The sequence below is a fragment of the Equus przewalskii genome, chromosome 7 (genome assembly GCF_037783145.1).
Source record: "Equus przewalskii isolate Varuska chromosome 7, EquPr2, whole genome shotgun sequence".
In the NCBI taxonomy this organism is placed as follows: Eukaryota; Metazoa; Chordata; class Mammalia; order Perissodactyla; family Equidae; genus Equus; species Equus przewalskii.
The window spans coordinates 29,124,662-29,143,654 of record NC_091837.1 but is presented as its reverse complement, the minus strand read 5'-3'; the positions used below and the strand labels follow the sequence as shown (position 1 = coordinate 29,143,654).

At 40.5% G+C, this 18,993-nt stretch overlaps 1 protein-coding gene and 1 long non-coding RNA gene across 32 annotated transcripts in view; one reads left to right on the top strand and one right to left on the bottom strand.

The window, feature by feature from the left end:
- RIMBP2 (RIMS binding protein 2) overlaps positions 1-9,541 on the top strand; it is a 250,446-nt gene extending 240,905 nt beyond the window's left edge. For 14 of the 31 annotated variants that reach the window (XR_011541897.1, XR_011541895.1, XM_070627324.1 and 11 more), the window contains 3 exons: positions 1,250-1,321; positions 5,876-6,010; positions 8,126-9,541. Coding sequence is in view for 27 of the 31 variants with exons in the window: in XM_070627324.1 (XP_070483425.1) it covers positions 1,250-1,321; positions 5,876-6,010; positions 8,126-8,314 (396 nt within the window). In the remaining 4 variants the exon portion in view is untranslated. Of the gene's footprint in view, positions 1-1,249; positions 1,322-5,875; positions 6,011-6,518 lie in introns of all 31 variants that reach the window. The other 17 variants (XR_011541896.1, XM_070627332.1, XM_070627330.1 and 14 more) reach the window with 2 other exon arrangements.
- On the bottom strand, positions 31-11,222 carry LOC139084484 (uncharacterized). Its single transcript, XR_011541899.1, has 3 exons — positions 11,130-11,222; positions 2,154-2,290; positions 31-113 (listed from the first exon to the last, which is right to left on the bottom strand). It is a non-coding gene; the product is annotated as an uncharacterized lncRNA (long non-coding RNA).
- Positions 11,223-18,993: the final 7,771 nt, after the last annotated feature.

Genomic DNA, 18,993 nt, shown 5'->3' with positions numbered 1-18,993 from the left:
TACTGGCATGAAGCCACACCTGGTACCTTTACCTGCAGGGCTGCTGGTGAACGCCACGCTTAACCCCTTGACTGTAGCCTTCTCTGGAACCGTCCACAGAAGAGCTCCCAACCCTGTAAAAGGCCAACAGAACACTAGGTGGGCAGAAGAGAAGTAGTGAGCCTCATTGACATGCTCAGTGGCACGAGGGCTACTGACAAATCCTCATCCTTGTGGCCCAGGTTTCCCTGTACTGCCCCTGGAAGAGCAGTTTGGGATCCACATCTAGGGGTGATGGCCCAATTGGGTCATCCTGAAGGAGAAACAGAAGCCCACCACATGTGGTCAATGAACAAAGACAAAGCATTAAGCCCCACCCCCACGTTCAAGGCAAAGGAGAGAGAGGGTTACTCTCTGTACACACAGAGCATTAAGCCCCACCCCCACGTTCAAGGCAAAGGAGAGAGAGGGTTACTCTCTGTACACACAGCCTGGTGCGTCTTGGTGTCCTTGGCACATTACGAAAACTGGAAAGGATCTGCCTTCAGAAATGAAAGAGCTGGTTTTCAATCTGTGGAGCTACTTTCTTAGATGACTAGATGTATCTGAATCCACTACCCAGTATTTAAGTCACCAGCTCATGGTCCAGATTCAAACCTTAGTTATTCAAAGATTTCTGGACAGGCTTGATTTACATATGATGCCTGATGGTTCTTAGATATGAACTTTCTTCCCTCATTTTCATGTTTAGAGATAAAAATGCATATTTTTTTTTGTATCCTATACTATCTTCTATGTGCCTGTCTTTAGGTTGGTGCCTGGCATATAGTGGATACTTAATAAATGGAAATTTAGTTAATAATTGAGTAAAGATTTTTTACACTCAGTGAAAGAATATTTATATAACGGTCCTTTCACTGGAGAGAACATTTCCCTAATGTTCCAGGTTTTTAAGATTAACTATCTAATTTGAAAGGTGGACTTGCAGTATAACATGGTGATGATCTTGAATTCTGGCAGAGAATCAAAGCTCCACACCACTTTTCCTTTAGGCTGGCCTTGTTTTGGGGTGTAGTCACTTTCTAAGAAGCTATGAACAGAGACGTTTATTAGCTTTGTACCTTTCTTCCTTATTTCATTGAAAGAGTAAGTTAATATAACCAAAATAATAAAAAAAAAAGAAAGAACATGAGAAATCATGAATAAATTTTTTAAAAAACAACTACTTTGTACAGGAAGATACAATTAACTTTATATTCTATCTTTATAGGCTGAACTTACATTTTGCACGGGAGATATTATTACTGTTTTTGGTGAAATTGATGAAGATGGATTTTATTATGTAAGTTTTTGAAACATCAGGAAGCATCATTTCACTTTTTTTTTTTTTTTTTTTTTTGCTTGTCTGTTCTTTCCCCTAAGATTAGGTATGAACTTTATACGGCTTGCTGAAAGTTTTGCCTAATTTGCTTGTCTCGCTTCACTGAGTTACATATAATATGGTGCTGTGAACTTCATCGTTCTGCTGACTTCGAAAGCCTCATAACAAATTTATTCAGGAGTAGCCAAAAGAATTGCAATTCTGGATGTGCATGCTATGGCAAACCATAGGCAAATCCAGAAAACAAAGGAGGGGAGCTCCTTTTATAGAGGAAAGGGGGGAGAGGAGGAGGCTGTTAGAAAGGAAAGTTCATTGGGGGAGAGTAACGGTTCAGAGCGGCAATGACTTCTCATTGGCTGAACGGCGGTGTTTCTCTTCTGCTCTTGGTGGGTGAGGAGGAAAATCTTCCTTCAGTAGTAAATTCTGCCTCCTATAGAAGATGCAAGTGTCTGTCTTTTCCTGTTTGGTGTAATTGATGATGTGTGATAGGGTGTGAGAGCTCCCCCTACAGGCCTTCCTGACTCTAATTTACTTAAGGTTTCTTTCATTAATTTCCACAGTTCCTTCTTTTCCACTAGGGGTCTTTTTGATGTATATAAGCTGTAAACAAAGTGAAGGTATTCACATTCTTACATTTAAAAATTTCTGCAATCCAAACATTTACCAATTTCTGGATTATTTACTGCATAGGTGATAAAACACATTTTTCATTTAGGAAAAGGAAGAAATACAAATAAGCAAAATTAACTAATTAATGAATTAAAATCAACAGAGTTTAGGATTCCTTCCTGACCTCTCTCTTGAGCTGATGGCTGTCAGCAACATGGAATCCAGAATCCAGCCTTTGGGCGAGGCAGTCCCTGCTCAGGCCAGCCCCGGTGCCAGCCTCCTGCCTTTGCCTCTCTCGTGGAATACATCTCCCGATATTCCCTGAAGAGGGAAGGAATGTTGGTGGGGGGTCATCTCAGCATTTCTCCAGCTGGGTCACCTCCTGTGAGTGGCTGCCTCTCCCTGGCCAGATGCCCACAGGGCCACGAAGGAAGTGGCTGGCATGCCTGCCAGGTGGACACCCCTTGCAGTGGGGGGTGGGGAATGGGCATGTTGCATCAGTGTCCCCACCATCACCCACCTCTCATATCAGAATAGCTAAGAAACTACCAAGTCCTAGTGTGGTAGGTTTCCTTTGAGTCAAACAGATTTTATCACCTCAGGCACACATGGAATTCCGGGGCTCTCTTCTCTGTACAGTTTCTGATTATTAAGAGTATATACAGTTTTTAGTGGGGTTATTCATACTTTGTCCCTTATTTCTTTCTAGATCTTTCTTTCTAGATCAGATTGTAAAGGGTCTACGAATGGGGAAATGTCAAGATCAAGCTGTCTTTTAGAGAAAGTCATTCTGCCAAAGGTTTTGAAAGTGGACTGTTGAAGGGAGACGGGAATCCCAGGAGGGCAGGGGACAGGTGAGGGACACACTCCTGAGCTGAGATGGTCACAGAAGAAGGATGACAAAGGGAGCATCTATATTCTCCAGAGCTTGGATTAGTGAGGGTGAAGGTGTTGTTGAGAGGATCCCCGGGTTCTGCCTTGGTGATGGGTGGGTGTCCTTGTGAAAGAAGGGATAAGAACACAGTTGAGTGAAAATACAGTTTAGAAAATATTGAGCTTGAGGGGTATGAACAGGACACCTGAGCCTCTCCAAGATGGAATGGGGTTCATGCCAAAGGCGAGGTGCTGTAGATTTCTGGAAGATTCTCGTGACCTCTTCTGATGTAGCAGCTGCAGCAGTGGAGGCAACAGTGGTGTCAGGTGCACTTTGAGATTATGCTTTAATAGAACTGTGTGCAGAAGGCCAGAGGGAAAACAATAAATAGTGCCGGCGCTTCCATTCACTGCCCAGACCTGGAAGCCTGCATGTGCAAGACTGTGTGCATGCTGGCACAGGCCTCTTGCAATGGGAACATGGTGCCGATGGGGATTTGTACGCAAAGCTGTGCATTTTCACAGAACATAGTCCCCAAACACAAGCCAATGACTCCATCTGGTGCTCACCCAGAGAAATAGTGTTTTCTGATGCTGGAGGAAAAATCGGGCTGCTTTGGACTTATTGAGAGAGGTCTGGACTGGATAGAACTTCAAATGTCTTTGTGCATAGATGTTATTTGCAACCCTGGATGTGGAAGAAATCACCAGGGGACATATGCAACGATGTCCTAGAAAAGGTCTCTCAGTAACACCAACAGAGAAAACTAAGCCAATTGTTGGAGCCTGAGAAAGAAGAATTAGAGCAGCAGGTGCTCAGAGCGGAGTCTCCAAGGCCGGGGTGGGGTGAGGGGCGTGTGTGCACTGGACGTAGGAGGGACTATTGTACAGGAAGGCAGGAGGTCCCTAGGGCTGCCTCTTTTGTTTCAGTTAATTTTTAGTTTTAATTGTGGTAAAATACATATAACACAGAATTTGCCGTCTTAGTCATTTTTAAGTGAACAGTTCAGTGGCGTTAAGTACATTCACACTGTCGTGCAGCCATCACCACCATCCATCTCCAGAATCTTTTCATCTTGCAAAACTGAAACTCTGCCCCCATTGAACACTATTTACCCATTACCCCCTCCCCCAAGCCCCTGGCACCCACCCTTATACTTTCTGTCTCTATGAATCTGACCACTCTAAGTACCTCATGTAAATGGAATCATACAGCATGTGTCTTCTTATGACTGGTTTTTTTTAACTTTTTATTAAGATTACGATAGTTTACAACCGTGTGAAATTTCAGTTGTACATTATTGTTTGTCAGTCGTGTTGTAGGTGCACCACTTCACCCTTTGTGCCTGCCCCCACACCCCTCCCCTTTTCCCCTGGTATCCACTAATCTGTTCTCTTTGTCTACATGTTTAACTTCCACATATGAGTGGATGACTGGCTTTTTTAACTGAGCATCATGTTCTCAAGGTTCATCCATGTTGTAGCCTATGTCAGGCCCCCTTTTAAGACCAAACAATACTCCATTGTGTGTATAGACCACATTTTGTGTATCCATTCATCCATCAATGGATACATGGGTTGCTTCCACCTCTTGGCTATTGTGAATAACGCTGCTGTGAACATGGGTGTGCAAATATCTCTTTGAGACTCTGCTTTCAATTCTTTTGGGTATATCCACAGAAGAGGAATTGCTGAATCATATAATTCTAATTCTTTGAGGAACTGCCACTGTTTTTCCCATAGTGGCTACACTATTTTACATTCCCACCAGCAGTGCACAAGGATTTCAATTTCTCCATATCTTCACTAACACTATTTTGTTTAAAAATTTATTTTTTTAATTTTATAGCAACCAACCTAACGGATGTGAGGTGGTATCTCATGGTTTCGGTTTACACTTTCCTAACGTTTAGTAATGTCGAGCATCTTTTCACATGCTTGTTAGCCATTCCTATGTCTTATTTGGAGAAATATCTATTCAAGTCCTTTGCCCATTTTTTAATTGCATTTTTTTTGTTGAGTTTTAGGAGTTCTTAATATATTCTGGATATTAACCCCTTGTTAGATATATGACTTACAAATATTTTCTCCCATTCCATAGGTTTCCTTTTCAGCCTTGATTGTGTCCTTGGATGCAGTTTTTAATTTTGATGTCATGGGCGGCTGCTTTCATATTGTCACTTCCTAGACCTTGTGAACAGAGAAACAGACTCCCATGTGGTCTGGGGCCAGCCAAGTTTGGACTTGGCTTTGGGCACTTGTGGTGCAGTTAGCATTGGGGTGGGGAGAAGTGACTTGGTGGGCTGTGACCCACTCAGTGCAGATATCCAGTGAGCAGTTGGACCTATGGATGGTGACCTTAACTATGTACATGCATGGATATATATATGAGTAGAAAGGTCTGGAAGGATATAAACCAACCTCAAGCAGTAATCTCTGAGGAGCTGTCAAGAGACACTTCCATTTTCCCCATTTTGTTTGAATTTTTATAATGAGAATGTAGTCATGCATAGGAAAGATGAAAAATATAAGGTTAAAAAGACAGGTCCTCTCAAACTTGCCTGCATACTAGATCACATTAGATCACCGCCCCCCTGCTCAAGATAGGTTGGATCAGTCTGGGTTGATGTGCCTGAGTAATGGGCTTTTACAAGTTCCCTAGGGATTCTGAGGCCAACCAGGGTTGGAAAACACTAACTGAGATGATCCCAAGGAGGTTCCTAAACATGCCTGATCCCAAGAATCACCTAGGCCCCTTGGCCAAAACACAGATTCTTCATCTCAGCCCCAGACAGGCCCAATCAAGTCCTCAGGAGAGGGGCCGGGGCCTTGCCCTTGAAACATGTCTCCAGTGTCATTCTGTGATGGAGGTAGTTTGGACACATTAGAGTCCCTTTGAGTTCTACCACTTTGGAACCAGAGAAAACTCACCATGCATCTCTGCTCTGAGCTACATTCCTTCAGCTAAAGCAAGAAGTGAGTTTTTGGAAAGACAGAGTAAATCGTTCTTCTGGCTCATCCCTGTGTTTTTAGGGGGAGCTTAATGGGCAGAAAGGCCTTGTACCTTCAAACTTCCTGGAAGAAGTGCCTGATGATGTAGAAGTCTATCTTTCTGACGCACCGTCCCACTACTCACAAGACACGCCGATGCGCTCAAAAGCAAAAAGGGTAAGCAGACATGTTCATTGTTCTTAACTTCTGTCCCACTCTGCCATAGATGGTCTAATTCAGTTTTTGCATTGATATTTTTATATCTTGGGCCGAACAGCATATACCCTGATTTTTTTTCTCTGCCCTTCCATGGGGGTTGTGCCTAAAAATTCTGAATTCTAAATCTTAAGTTTATTTATCCACAAAAAATGACCCTCCCAATTCTAACCAATCTATCTTTCATCACAAAGGAACTTCCCATCCGACATTATAGATGCACATTCCTGCTTGATTAAGAGTGAAAGGGGATGGCCAGTCCTCAGATTCGGTGGGCAATAATGCTCATTTGCCCTGTCAGGATTTTAGTCCTCTTACCAAAGATCAAAGAGCTTCTCAAGCATATTTAACTATTAGATTACATTCATGTTTAGTGTCTCATTTTTATTTTATTTCATCACTGCGAGTTTTTATATATTATATTTTTATATATATATTTTTATTTCTTTGCTCATCTGCTTGGAAACAGAAGAAGAGTGTTCATTTCACACCTTAATCAGGCAATGTAGCCTTCACGTAAGTGAGCAACTGAAGATACCTATAAAGATACCAACTTAACTACCTTAGACGGACTAATGCGGTAGATTTAAGGCTTCACTGTGGGGTGAAAAGAAAAGAAAAAAAACAAGAAATATGTCTCAAAAAGTCATTGGACCTAAAGTCTCAGTTGTAAAGCAACTGAATTTGTAGTGAAATAGATCATCTTTCGTAATCGTTTCCTACTAGTGACATTAAGACTATTTGGAAGGCCAACATTTGGAACATATTTCTTCACAGGCTAATCGTTTGTTTACATGGAGAGTGTTCCAATGTCTACTCCCACTGAAAGCTGCATATTGCATTGTTAGCCACTCTTGGAAAAAGCACAAGCTAACAAATATGTTTACTATCGGAAATTTTACTTTAAGAAAACATTACTCAAGATCAAGCCGATAAGTCATGAACACAAGGTGATGTTGGCTATGAATACTCCACACGCTGGCTTGAGTACTAGGCGTGTTTTCCTTAAGTAACTGTACCTCTATCTTAGGAGAGAGCTTACACTTCTCCTCAAAGCACAAATAAGTGTTCTGAACACACACGTTTGGTGAAAGACTGATTTGTTGGTATACCAATGCAATACTAAGTTTCATGAAACATGCAGCTCAAATGATTGCATCAGATGGAATAGATGGTATCTTCAGGGGTACTTTGGGATGCTTTACTAGGTGTTTTCATTAGAATTAGACCTTGATTTTAAATCCAAGCAAGCTTGAAGCCCCTTGGCTTATATCATTTGCCTGCTGAATAATGAACACTCGTATTAGGAAGAGTTTGCTCTGGTGAGGTAAGGGAGCGAGAGAAGAGATGAGATTTTCTAATCTTAGGCACGTATCCAACATGAGCGAGGCAGATTTGCCATGCGCCATCTTGGAATACAGCGCTGCTCCTGTGAAGCACTGTTGACTAAGCACTGGTACTGAAATACTACCATGTGCTATACTGAGTAAAATTCTTCTTCAATTACTTGGAAATTATGAAAGCACATGATAAGGGCCTTTAAGCTTTCTTTGATTGTAATTAAGGTTCATTTTAGTTTTTTTTCTTTCAACCGGTGTGCCATCTCCAATGTCCCTATAGTATATCAACCCACGAATGCACTCAACAGTATCAGGATTTTATAGACCCAAGGAGTTTTCAAATACAACAAAATTTCCTTTAAGAACTTTTGCTTTTAAGATTATTGATGGGTACTCGGCCAATTTTACTATCAACCTAATTTAAAATAACTTTTTTCCCCTACTTTTGGTCTTGATTTACAAGGCAAATTATTCACTAGCTTTGTTTTGCCAAAGCAATGGCCGCCCCCTCCCCTGAAGACAAAGACACTGAAAACCAAACATTGATGGCTAGACCCTCTGTCTTAGATAAGCTGTGGGCAAGGGTGTTTGCTTCTCATGGCATACTTTAAAACTTGAAAGAATTGAACCCCTACTTTCCCTTTCCTGGTGGGAGACGGGGCAATAGGATGTTACCGAGTGGATTGATGTTGTTGGCGCTCACGCACTCAATAAACTGTCACAATGTACCTACTAGGTTCCTCCTGAGGGTTCAGGTACAGCAAGGAGAGCGCCATCCCCCACAGTCCATCTCCATTCGGGGTCACCTACGTCATCTATGGGTACTGGTAGTCCTGGGAGAGGCAGGGAAATGTCCTCGAAAAAGAAAAAGGGGCTGCTTTCCAGAGGCAAGAAACTGCTGAAAAAGCTGGGTGCAGTGAAATGATTCATGTGCTTCTGGACAATTTCCAAATCTATGTAATTTTCTTTAATTCCAAACTAGGGCTTTCATGACTCAAGTACTTCCTAAAAAAACCAATCTTCTCCCCTGACACCAGTAGAGAAATGCTCTTTGCATTACCATCCACTTTAAACCAACCGCCAGGACAAAGAGCGGCTGTTACTCTCTCTCCCAGCCTCCGTGCCAATCTGCTCTTATTGCCCGAGGTCTGACGGGAGGTGAGGGTATCTCATGAACACACAGGGGGCCAGTAGCTCTTGGTAGCTCACTCCCTCCCTGTGATTCCAGTCTTTGTGCATTTGTCATCTGCCCTTAAAGGAATGATTTTGACCTCTCTCCCTTTTCAAAATGCTTGCCTCATGATACATAACTCTCACTTTAACTCTGGTCTTGAAATTCCTAGTTTAATCGCCTTGATGTTCTGCCTTATAAATGCACAATGATTTGTACTGTTGAAATAAAAACCGCAGTGTACACTTTGTATGTGTTGTGCATTCAGTGCTCTCATCCTCACAGACACAGGGGTTTGAAATCAAGTTTTACAGGCTGTGCATTTTAAGATACTGGTTTTTCGTCTTTCAAAGCAAGCCAGGCAACACACAGAAAATGTTTACTTACTCAAATCTTTCAAAAGAGGGGAGAGAAAGTAACTTTGTTTGGTAAAGTACCACTCCTCCAACCTGCCAGAAAGCTACTATTCATTGCTTTTAGTGTTACATTTTTTGGCATATGGATTTATGTTACATTATTTGTCAAAATGCCAAACATAAACACAGCAGTGAACAGGACACATGTAAAGTAATCCACATAATGCATAAGCCACACCCAAAACATCCTAAATTTAAGTCTATCCAAAATGATTCCACACCAATCTTCATCATTGGCACTTGAACAAAAGATTTACAAAGTTGCTGGCAGATGTATTTGATGGTTACTATTTTGTAATTCTTGTCCACTTGTAAATTGTTTTTACTCTTTATACATACTTTTCAGACTGCCTTTCTTTTGTAATTTATGGAAGGTTTATAAATGAATGACAAAGCTTTCCCCATTGTGTCTTCAAGAAATATACTGTAAATTGTAATATAACAGTATGTGGTAGATTTATTAAAAAGAAATTACTCCATGTGTGGTTAAGTACTGTGTGGGTGTGTGCATGTGTACAGTTAGTATAAAATATTTTATAGAAATAAAATTTGTTATTTTATACAATGCCATTTATTCTGTATTTTTGTTTTAGATACTTTTTATCATAGCAATATAACTGAATTCCTTTCTCCTGTACGTCCAAGAAAAACTATAACCTTATCTTTTCTGGCACTACTTTTTTCCTAAAGTAATTCTGACCCATGTTTTGGGAGTCATTTACAAAGTGCTGTCACACTTACATTGTTGGTGGCAATCCATCCAGTGACAAGCAAAAGGTAATTAACATTGAGGCAGTATTTCTTGTGTATGAGAAATATGCATGTACAACAAAGACTTCCAGAATGAATTCAAGCTGTATTTGTAATATTTCCCTTTGGCAAACTTCAGAATTCAAATGATCTGAAGAAAGAGGTACACCAACTAAATACAGTAAGACACAACTTAACTTCTCAAACAAAATTTAAGAATTTTCCTAAAAGTCTTAATCATTTTAAAAGTCTCCAAATAACAGGGTTTATTCTAATTAAGTAAAACCGACGAGCTTATGGCAAGATGAAAATATAATTCAAACGTGTAACTTCATGAAACTATATATATACGAGTATATAACTGCTAGCACAATATTAGTCATGTTGAATTGTGTTTTCAATTACTGCATTTACAAAATGAAGGACTGACGACAGAGAGAAATACTGCATGATCTCCCTTACACGTGGGATCTAAAATAGTCAGACTCACAGAAGCAGAGTAGGACGGTGGTTTCCAGGGGCTGGGGGGAGGGAAAATGGGGAGATGCTGATCAAAGGTACACAGTTTTAGTTACACAAGATGAATAACTGTAGAGATCTAATGTAAAAAACCCCTGAAATTCTAGATTAAATGGAATGTTTTAAATTAAAAAAAATCCAGTTTAAGAAATACTGATATAAAAAATTAAAGTCTACACTACAGTGTGAATGTATTTAATGCCACTACACACTTAAAAATGGTTGAAATAGTTAATTTTACATTACATATACTTTACCACAATAAAAAAAATGATGCCAATTTCTCAAAAAAAATCAACAAAAGTAGCTGGGACTAATGTTTCCCTAAATCTTTTGAGAGTATTTACAAATTTCCCAAAATATGAAAATGTAGGCAAACCCAAAGCAATAAAGTGCTGGACTTAGCTTTGGTGAATACTACCCAACATTTAAGGAATATATAATGTTGACTGTATACAAATTCTTGCAGACAAGAAAGAAGAAAGAAAAATGCCCAAACTCATGAGGCCAGCATTATGCTGATACCAAAACTAGAAAAAGACATTACAAGAAAACTAAAGACCAATAGCATCATGATCATAAATTTTTTAAAAAGTCCTTAACAAAATATTAGCAGACTGAATCCAGGAATACATAAAAAGGACGATACACTACGCCCAACTGTGGTTCATCCCAGGAATGAAGGTTGGTTTCATATTCTGAAGAAAAGTAACGTATTTTACTGTATTAACAGAACAAAAGAGAAAAGCTATCCAATCTTTCCAATAGATGCAGGAAAAGCATTGGACAAAATTCCACACCTGTTCATAAAACGAGGAATTTATCTCAACTTGATAAAGGTAACAGCCAACACTACACTTAACGGTGAAAAACTGACCACTTACCCCTTCCATCAGAGACAGTGCTGGGTGTCCATTTGACTACTTGTATTCAAAACTGTACAGAGTCTTCCAGACAGCGCAGTAAGGAAAGAAAAGGAAGTAAGAGTCATACACTTCGGAAAAGAAGAAGCAAATAATCTTTATTTGCCAATGACATGATTGTGTACATAGAAAATGCTAAGGGATCGACAAAATGCTATTAGAACTGATAAGTGAATTTGGCAGATGATGGGGTACAAGACCAACATACAAAAATCGATTGTATCTCCACAAAACAGCAGGGAACAATGAGAAAGAGAAACTAAAATATAGATATAAATGATATAACAACAAATAAAAATATAATATGTAATTAGTTATATTAGCATCAAAAACATGAAATAGGGATAAATTTAACAAAATATGTGCAAGATCTGTATACTGAAAAAAATAAAACATTGCTTAGAGACTATAAAGGCACCTAAATAGAGATATATAATATGCTCATGCTTTGAAAGATATAGTATTGTTAAACTGCTAATTTTCCCCAAGTAGATCAATGATTCAGTGAAATTCCGGTCAAAATCCCAGCAGGCTTTTCCTAGAAATTGACAAGCTGATTAAAAAAATTATAGAGAAATGCAAATAATCTAGACTAGTCAAAACAATTCTGAAAAAGATGAACAAAGTTGAAAGACTCACATTACCTGATTTTGAGACTTATTATAAAGCTAAAGTAATCAAGGCAGTGTTACTTTTGTGTAAAATAGAGACACATAAATCAATGTAACAAACCAGAGAATCTAGAAATAGATGCATAGATATACGGTAGCTTCATTTTCGACAAAGGTGTCAGGGTGATTCAATGGGGGGAATATAGATAGTCTTTTCTAGAAATGTTGCAGAAAGGACGGAGTGTTTCTGGGGTGGGGGGGCGGGGGGAATTGACCCTGGTATCTCATACGATACACAAAAGTTAATGCAAAACAGATCATAGTCCTAAAATGAAAAACTTCAGACTATAAAATTTATACAAGAAAACATAGAGAGATTTGGCTAGAAAGATGTCTTGTATGGGACACAAAAAGCACAAACTATAAGAGAAAAAATCTGATAACTGGATTTTGTCCAATTTAAAAATGACTTCTCTTCAAATGATGCTTAAGAAAGCAAAACAGCAGCCAGAAACTGGGAGGAGACATTCATAATGCAAATATCTGACAAAAGATTTCTATTCAAAATATATAAAGAACTTTTAAAATTCAATAAGACCAACGAATTTAAAAAAAGTGCAAAAGATCTGAACAGACACTTCATAAAAGATGTACAATATACACACAAAAAGATGCTCAATTTCATTAGCAGGGAAATGCAAATAATAGCCCAAATAAGATAACATTATACACCCACTAGAATGACTAAAATTAAACAGACACATCATCAAATAGTGGTGAGAATGTGGAGCAACTGGAATTCTCATGCATTGCACGGGGGAATTGAAAGGAGGACAGTCATTTTGGTAATAGCACATCAGCTTAATATAAAATCAGAAAGCGTATATAGATCTGGCAATTCCAGGTCTATGTATTTACCCAAGAGAAATAAAAATACATGTCCACACAAAGGCTTGAACAGAATTTTTTAGTTCACTTAAATAGCCAAAAAATAGGAAATATCCAAAATCTCCATCTACTGATGGTGAATAAACAATTTGAGATATAACAATACAGTGCAATATTGCTTAGCAACCACTTACATAGACAGTAACATGGATTAATCTTTAAAACACTAACACGAGCAAAAGAAGCCAGAAACAAAGGAGCACATACTATGTGATTCCATTTACATGGAATTCTAGAGCAGATGAAAGGCAGATCATTGGTTGCTTGGGGTCAAGGTGGGAAGGATTGTTGGCAAAGGGACAAGAAGGAACCTTTTGTGGGAGGATTTTTCTAAATGCTGATAGTGGTAGAGATACAGGACTATATAAATTTGACAAAACTCATCAAATTGGATTCACTTATATGTAAATTATAGCTCAATTAAAAAGCTGAGTTACAATAATGGCACATAAGGTGGGTAGGAGGGAATGGAATTAAAGTGTTCAAAGATTCTCGCACTGTCCAGAAATAAAGTATATATATTACCCCATCCCCCAACTTCACAGGACCCTGGGGCCAGATGGGAAGGGGTTGGCTGTTAACAAAAGGTGAAAGCACACAAATTCCTAAGAGAGATGTTTTGTGACCCAGGAACGACCCTCTGTGGCCTGGCTGCTTCCTGGGCAGGTGCAGTCTCCACAGGTCCCAGGACTAGGGCCAAATGCCTTCTGTGCTACAGCAACCCTGGCCACGCCACAGCTGAGGCCATACAGCCCCCTCTGAAGAGCTCTTTCCAGCTTGTCAAGGCCACCCCTCATGACACCTCTGCACTGGACTTAGGCCAGGTGGGTGGGGAGCATGGGCAGGAATGGACTGGGCTGGGCCTACTTTTCCAGGTGCCCATGAAGAAAACAATGCAATGGAGCAGAACTCCTGGTGCTGAGGTGTGGCCAGAGGCTGGGACTTAGGACCACATTTCTCGGAGGCCTGAATGGTTGTTGCCCACAGCGATGGTTTCACCTCTCTGCCTGATATAATTTTATCCTGGCTGTTGCCAGCCCTGGGAAGATTTCTGAGTGTACTCACGTCCAGGTCTCAAGCCAAGATTCTCACTTGACAACTGGGAGGGGCACAGCCAGTAGTTTTTCAAGCCCTCTGGTGACAAAAATGTACCGCCAGGGTTGAGAACCACTGTGGAGAAGAGATTATCGCTCAACTTCAATGTGCATACAGGGGCTGGCTGACTTAAGGGTTGCATTACTTATTTATCCGCTCAACAAATATTTCAGAGCCTGCCATGTGCCAGGCATTGATACAGGCAGTGAGGAGACAACAGTGAACAAGATGCAGAAGTTATTGCCCTCCTGGAGCTCACATTCTAGCGGGGGAGATGATAAAATGTACAACAGGTAATCTATTATTGATTCCTGTAAAGCTGGGGAGAGCTCAAAGGGTACATCTCTATGCTTGTGGGATGCTGAAAATCTGGAAGATGATCCCTCTGCTGGTGACACTCTAACCGAGACCTGAAGGAGCAAGTGGAAATCTTGGCTTGGAGCACGCCAGGCAGGACAAGGTTCCCCGGGAGATCTATGAAGAGTGAGGACACAAGACCAGGCCCTCACAAGGAGCTGATTTTCCTGGGCGAGATGGGAACCCATTGCAAGAACTCGATCACTCTGGCTACTTTGTTGAAACAGACCAAAGTGAGAGTAAGGGAAACACAAAAAAGACCAGCTGAGCAGACCACCCCAGTAATTCAGAGGAGACAGTGGGGTTTGGGACAGGGACAGGAATAGTGGTTGAATACTCATAAGATTTACTGAGGAATCCAGAGTGTGACGTGAGAAAAATATGACTCAATGAAGGCTCCAAGATTTTTGGCCTGCACATCTGCAAGAACAGAGTTCCAGGTGACTGAACTAGAGCAGGTCTGAGGGACGTCAGTTTAGGTTTGGACATACTGAGATACCTACTCAACCAGAGGTTCTCAAAGTGTGATCTGGGGACCCTTGGGCTCCCTGAGACTCTTTCAGGGTTCTGTGGCCAAAACTATTTTTATACTGTTAAGAGGTCATTTGCTTTTTTCACTCTAATTCTTCACGGGCACACGATATTTTCTCGAGGCTACATTATGTGATGACAGCATCATTCTAACAGTTAATGGAATATGGGCTTCTGCATTTTGTTTCTAAAACTGAACTTCTGTATGGCAATTATCAGTAAATATAACTCACATAAAATCCTTGTGCCCTCAGCAACTTAAGAGAGTAAGAGAGTTCTGAGACCAAAAGTTTGAGGACCACTGTATGAGACACTCATTTGGAGATGTCTAGGAGACCGCTGACTATACGGGTGTGAAGTTCAGGAATGAGCCCAGGGCTGGAGATGTAAGTCTTGGAAGCACCTTCATAGAAATGAACCATGAGACTAACTGGAATTACCAAAGAAGAGTAGAAACAGAGATCCTAGTTCTGAGTCTGGAAACACTCCAACATTCACAAAGTGGGGAGGCCAGGAAGAACCAGCAACAGAAAATAAGGAACAGTTGGGGACAGGAGAGCATGTGTGTGGCATCCTAGGGGCCAAAGAAACCACTTGGAGGAAAGGGGACAGCAGTGGCAGATATGCCAACAAGTTTACTGATGAGGGCGAGGAAATGACCAATTAGCAACATTGAGATCTTGAAAAGAACACTGGGTTCAGACAGAATGGGGAGGAAAGGAATTGAAGACAAAGTAAGAATTTGGCTTTAAGGGGGAAGAAAGAAACTGAACAGTAGCTACAGGGGACATGGGGGCCCAAGAGGCTTTGTTTTTCAGGATGTAAAAATCACCACCAGGTTTGTAGGCTGCTGGGAATGAGGAAGAAAAAACTAGTACAGAACAAGGAGATGTGAATGTAGAGCAATGTCCTTGAGTAAATGGGTGTCTGGTGCACAAGTGGGTGGGGTTAGCTTTAATAAGTGGCACAGTTCCACGGCAAAGAAAGGTAGGGGAACATATATGTGGCCCCTACAGACTGCTAGATTGATGTGGGAGCTTGTGAAGTCCTCACGATTGCTTAACCTTTCAGTGCAACAGAAAGCAGGGTGATCAGCTGAGAGTGAGGATGCAGGTGGTGCTGGATGTTTAAGAGGGGAGAAAGTATGAGACACCTATGAGATGCAGGAACAAAAGGGGCTAGATATGCAGTATGCTGAGCAGCAGGCAAGACCACTCTCATGAGTTCAAAGGTGTATCAGTAAAGCATGTGGCCCAACTCCAGCCATGTTCATTTGCATGGGAACAGGCAAGCAAGCAAAACATTGGATTTAACTGGTGTGTTTTAGCCAGAAGTTGGACCAAAGTACTACTGAACAATGCGAGCAAGCCAGGAGCTTAAGTCCCTGCCAAGGAGTCTCAACTCACGGGGCATCAAATGACTATCAGAGGTAAGGGGAATGGATGTTGTGTCTGATGAAGAGACTCAAAGCTGAGAGTGTTTAGGGAGGGGGATCTGGAATTATCAATGAGGAACAAGGAAAACACCTATCCTACTTCCAGACCCAGATGGACTAGAGGTGTGGGAGAGACAAAGGTGCCACTCAAAGGTGGGAAGTGTCCTGGGAGAAAGTAAGGTGCGTTAAAGCAAGAAGGTAAAGGAACTTGTCAAACAGGAGTTGCTGATACATGACTTTCAATTCCAGAGAATATGGTAAAAGGCTTTAATAGAGAATGGTATCAGAAAAGGTAACTTAAGGAGCTCTCTGAAGACTAGTCTGAAATATTAGGGCTGGCATGGAGCCCTAAGCTTGCGATAAGACTTCAGGGATAAGGAGCATGCCATTCATCCTAAAGGTTCCCAGGCATGTAGGTGGGGAGATCCCGACTGACAATGGGAAGAGGATTGGGAGGGCTCATCAGAGGCAGAGTTCCAGAGTGCCCACTTGACTTGGGCTGAAGGCAGGACACAGGGTGTAAGAAGGGACAGTCTTATCTGGAGCAGAGGCACTCCAGCCTCCTGTTAACCAAGCAGCCTATACAGAGGGGTCATCTCACTATATTATGCAGACATGGACTCTCCACTGACTTGATCACTTGAAAATTTTACACTTTTTCTATTTTTCACCATGGATTTTTAAAATAATTGGGTTGGAAAATGAAGACAAACAGAACTAAACCTAGACCCTGAAATTTTCTATCTGAATGACAATACCAACTACACAAACTTGAATTTAACCTTAAAAACATAGACACTATCTGAAGATTCCTATAATAGCATCAGGTTGAAACTGCCGTTGAAAAACTTTATTCGACAGAGGGGACAGAGACACTGTCTGTGAACAGAAATTCCAGAAATACTCAGACAAAACTTCTATGAATTCTAAGAAATGTGAAACTATTAAATAGAAAGCTTCAATCAGGGGGAAATTCTGGGATTTTTGACGGAAAAAACCCTGTGCACCCAGAAAAAACTAAGATTTCCTGTCATAATCCACTTCTGAGGAACCACTTGGTGACCTACCATGTCAGACTAGGTGCTGGGAAGGGATAGCCTGATGTCAATGTCTTCAATGCTCAAGCCTTAGGAAGCAGAACTCAGGTGTGCATATTTCTCTTTTTAAGTAAGAAACATGGATTTCAGTTGAAGTTTTTGCTTTGTTCTTTGAAAGTGCTGCAATGGATTCCCTTACAGGTATTCTGTGTACTTGTTTCTCCAGAGGCGATAGGAACTGCTACCTTTATCCAAAAGTTGGCTCACCTTTAACAAGCACAGTAGATGACATCCCATTGTGGTTTGCCTGTTCATTCCCTCTTCTGGTTGTAGCACGTGAATTTTCCTTTGCAAAACCATTCCTCTACCAACTCCCAGCTGGGCCTCATCTCACCTAACAACTCCAAGTATACAGCATATGAGCCAAGCTCAACCTATCAGGGCAGTGCACCCGAGGTTCAAGGATGTCTACAAAGCCTGTTGCTACAACCATCAAAGAAGAGGTGTCCCTTTTATTGGGGTGAGGCTGAGACATAAACCTAGATTCTGTGACCATCTTTGTCACCCTATGAAGGAACTCTACTGATTAAAACCAAAGCAGAAGAGAGAGACAGACCCTGAATATCATTTCATCAACTAGACTCTATATACCTTGTCAGCTGGCATTCGTCAAAATTCCTAGACAAATCCCCTGGGATATGTTACAGACAGTTCACTCGGCCTCTCCCCCAGACGTTCTGATTCCTGGGTCTGGTTTGGAACCAAGTAGCCTGTGTGACTACGAAGCAAGCAAACTGTTGTTTTACAGATTCAGTTTGGGAACACTGCTAGGGTGAATGAGAAAGACAATCAATCCTCCCTCTTTTGGCTTAAACTAACTTGATCTTTTTTTGTCCTTTGCAACAAATTCTTTATGATACAGTGAGAGTCTCCTGACTACTGCCAACTTTGCCAGAATTACCACATTTACTAAGTTTTCATAGTTTTAAAGACATTAAAGCCTTTCAAATTCAAGGGATAGTTTAAAATCTGCTAAAAATGAAACTTTAATGAATTCAATTACTGACTAGCCATAACATATCCATGAATAAGTGCCCCAAATCAATCTTTAGACAGTTGTACCATTAGCCTTCCTTATACTCCTTAATGTTGTGACAAGCTTTAGCAACTTTTATCATTGATTTTTTGGTCTTTGTTTGGCATTCGTCTGAAACTTCACAATCCTTTGTGTTTCTTTTCTTCTAATGTTTAGAAACCAAACAGGTCAAGGAACCTGGACTAATAGTGAAGAACAACGTTAACAACAGGTATTAGCTCAAAGAACTAAAAGGAATATAAAATGGTTTTCATTCATAATATGTTAAGGCTAAAACCAAAAGGTATTTATTTGATAAGACCAAGTACAATAATGGTAAGACATGTAACTTTACTGAACTACTTTAGTTTAAATTATAGTTCTAATGACTTCTAATGATAATGTATCATCATTAATGTCTACATTCATTACATTTATATGGAATGTTTAAAGGTGTTCTCATGACACACAATTACTCATTAACTTCAAGCCTGCTCTTTGCAACATTTCCTGAAAATTCCTATGAATATGTAGATGTGAATAATAACAATTATCAACTTTATAACAACACAGACTTCTGCATTTCCTTATAAGCTATGGCTATCCATTCTTATATTATTAATATTGCAAGTGGCAGCATCTTCTAGCAGAATTTTACTGACACGGAACTTCATAAATGACACTAATTTAGCTTTTATAAATGAAATTGTATACTTTTGACTGAGTGTACTCTCCA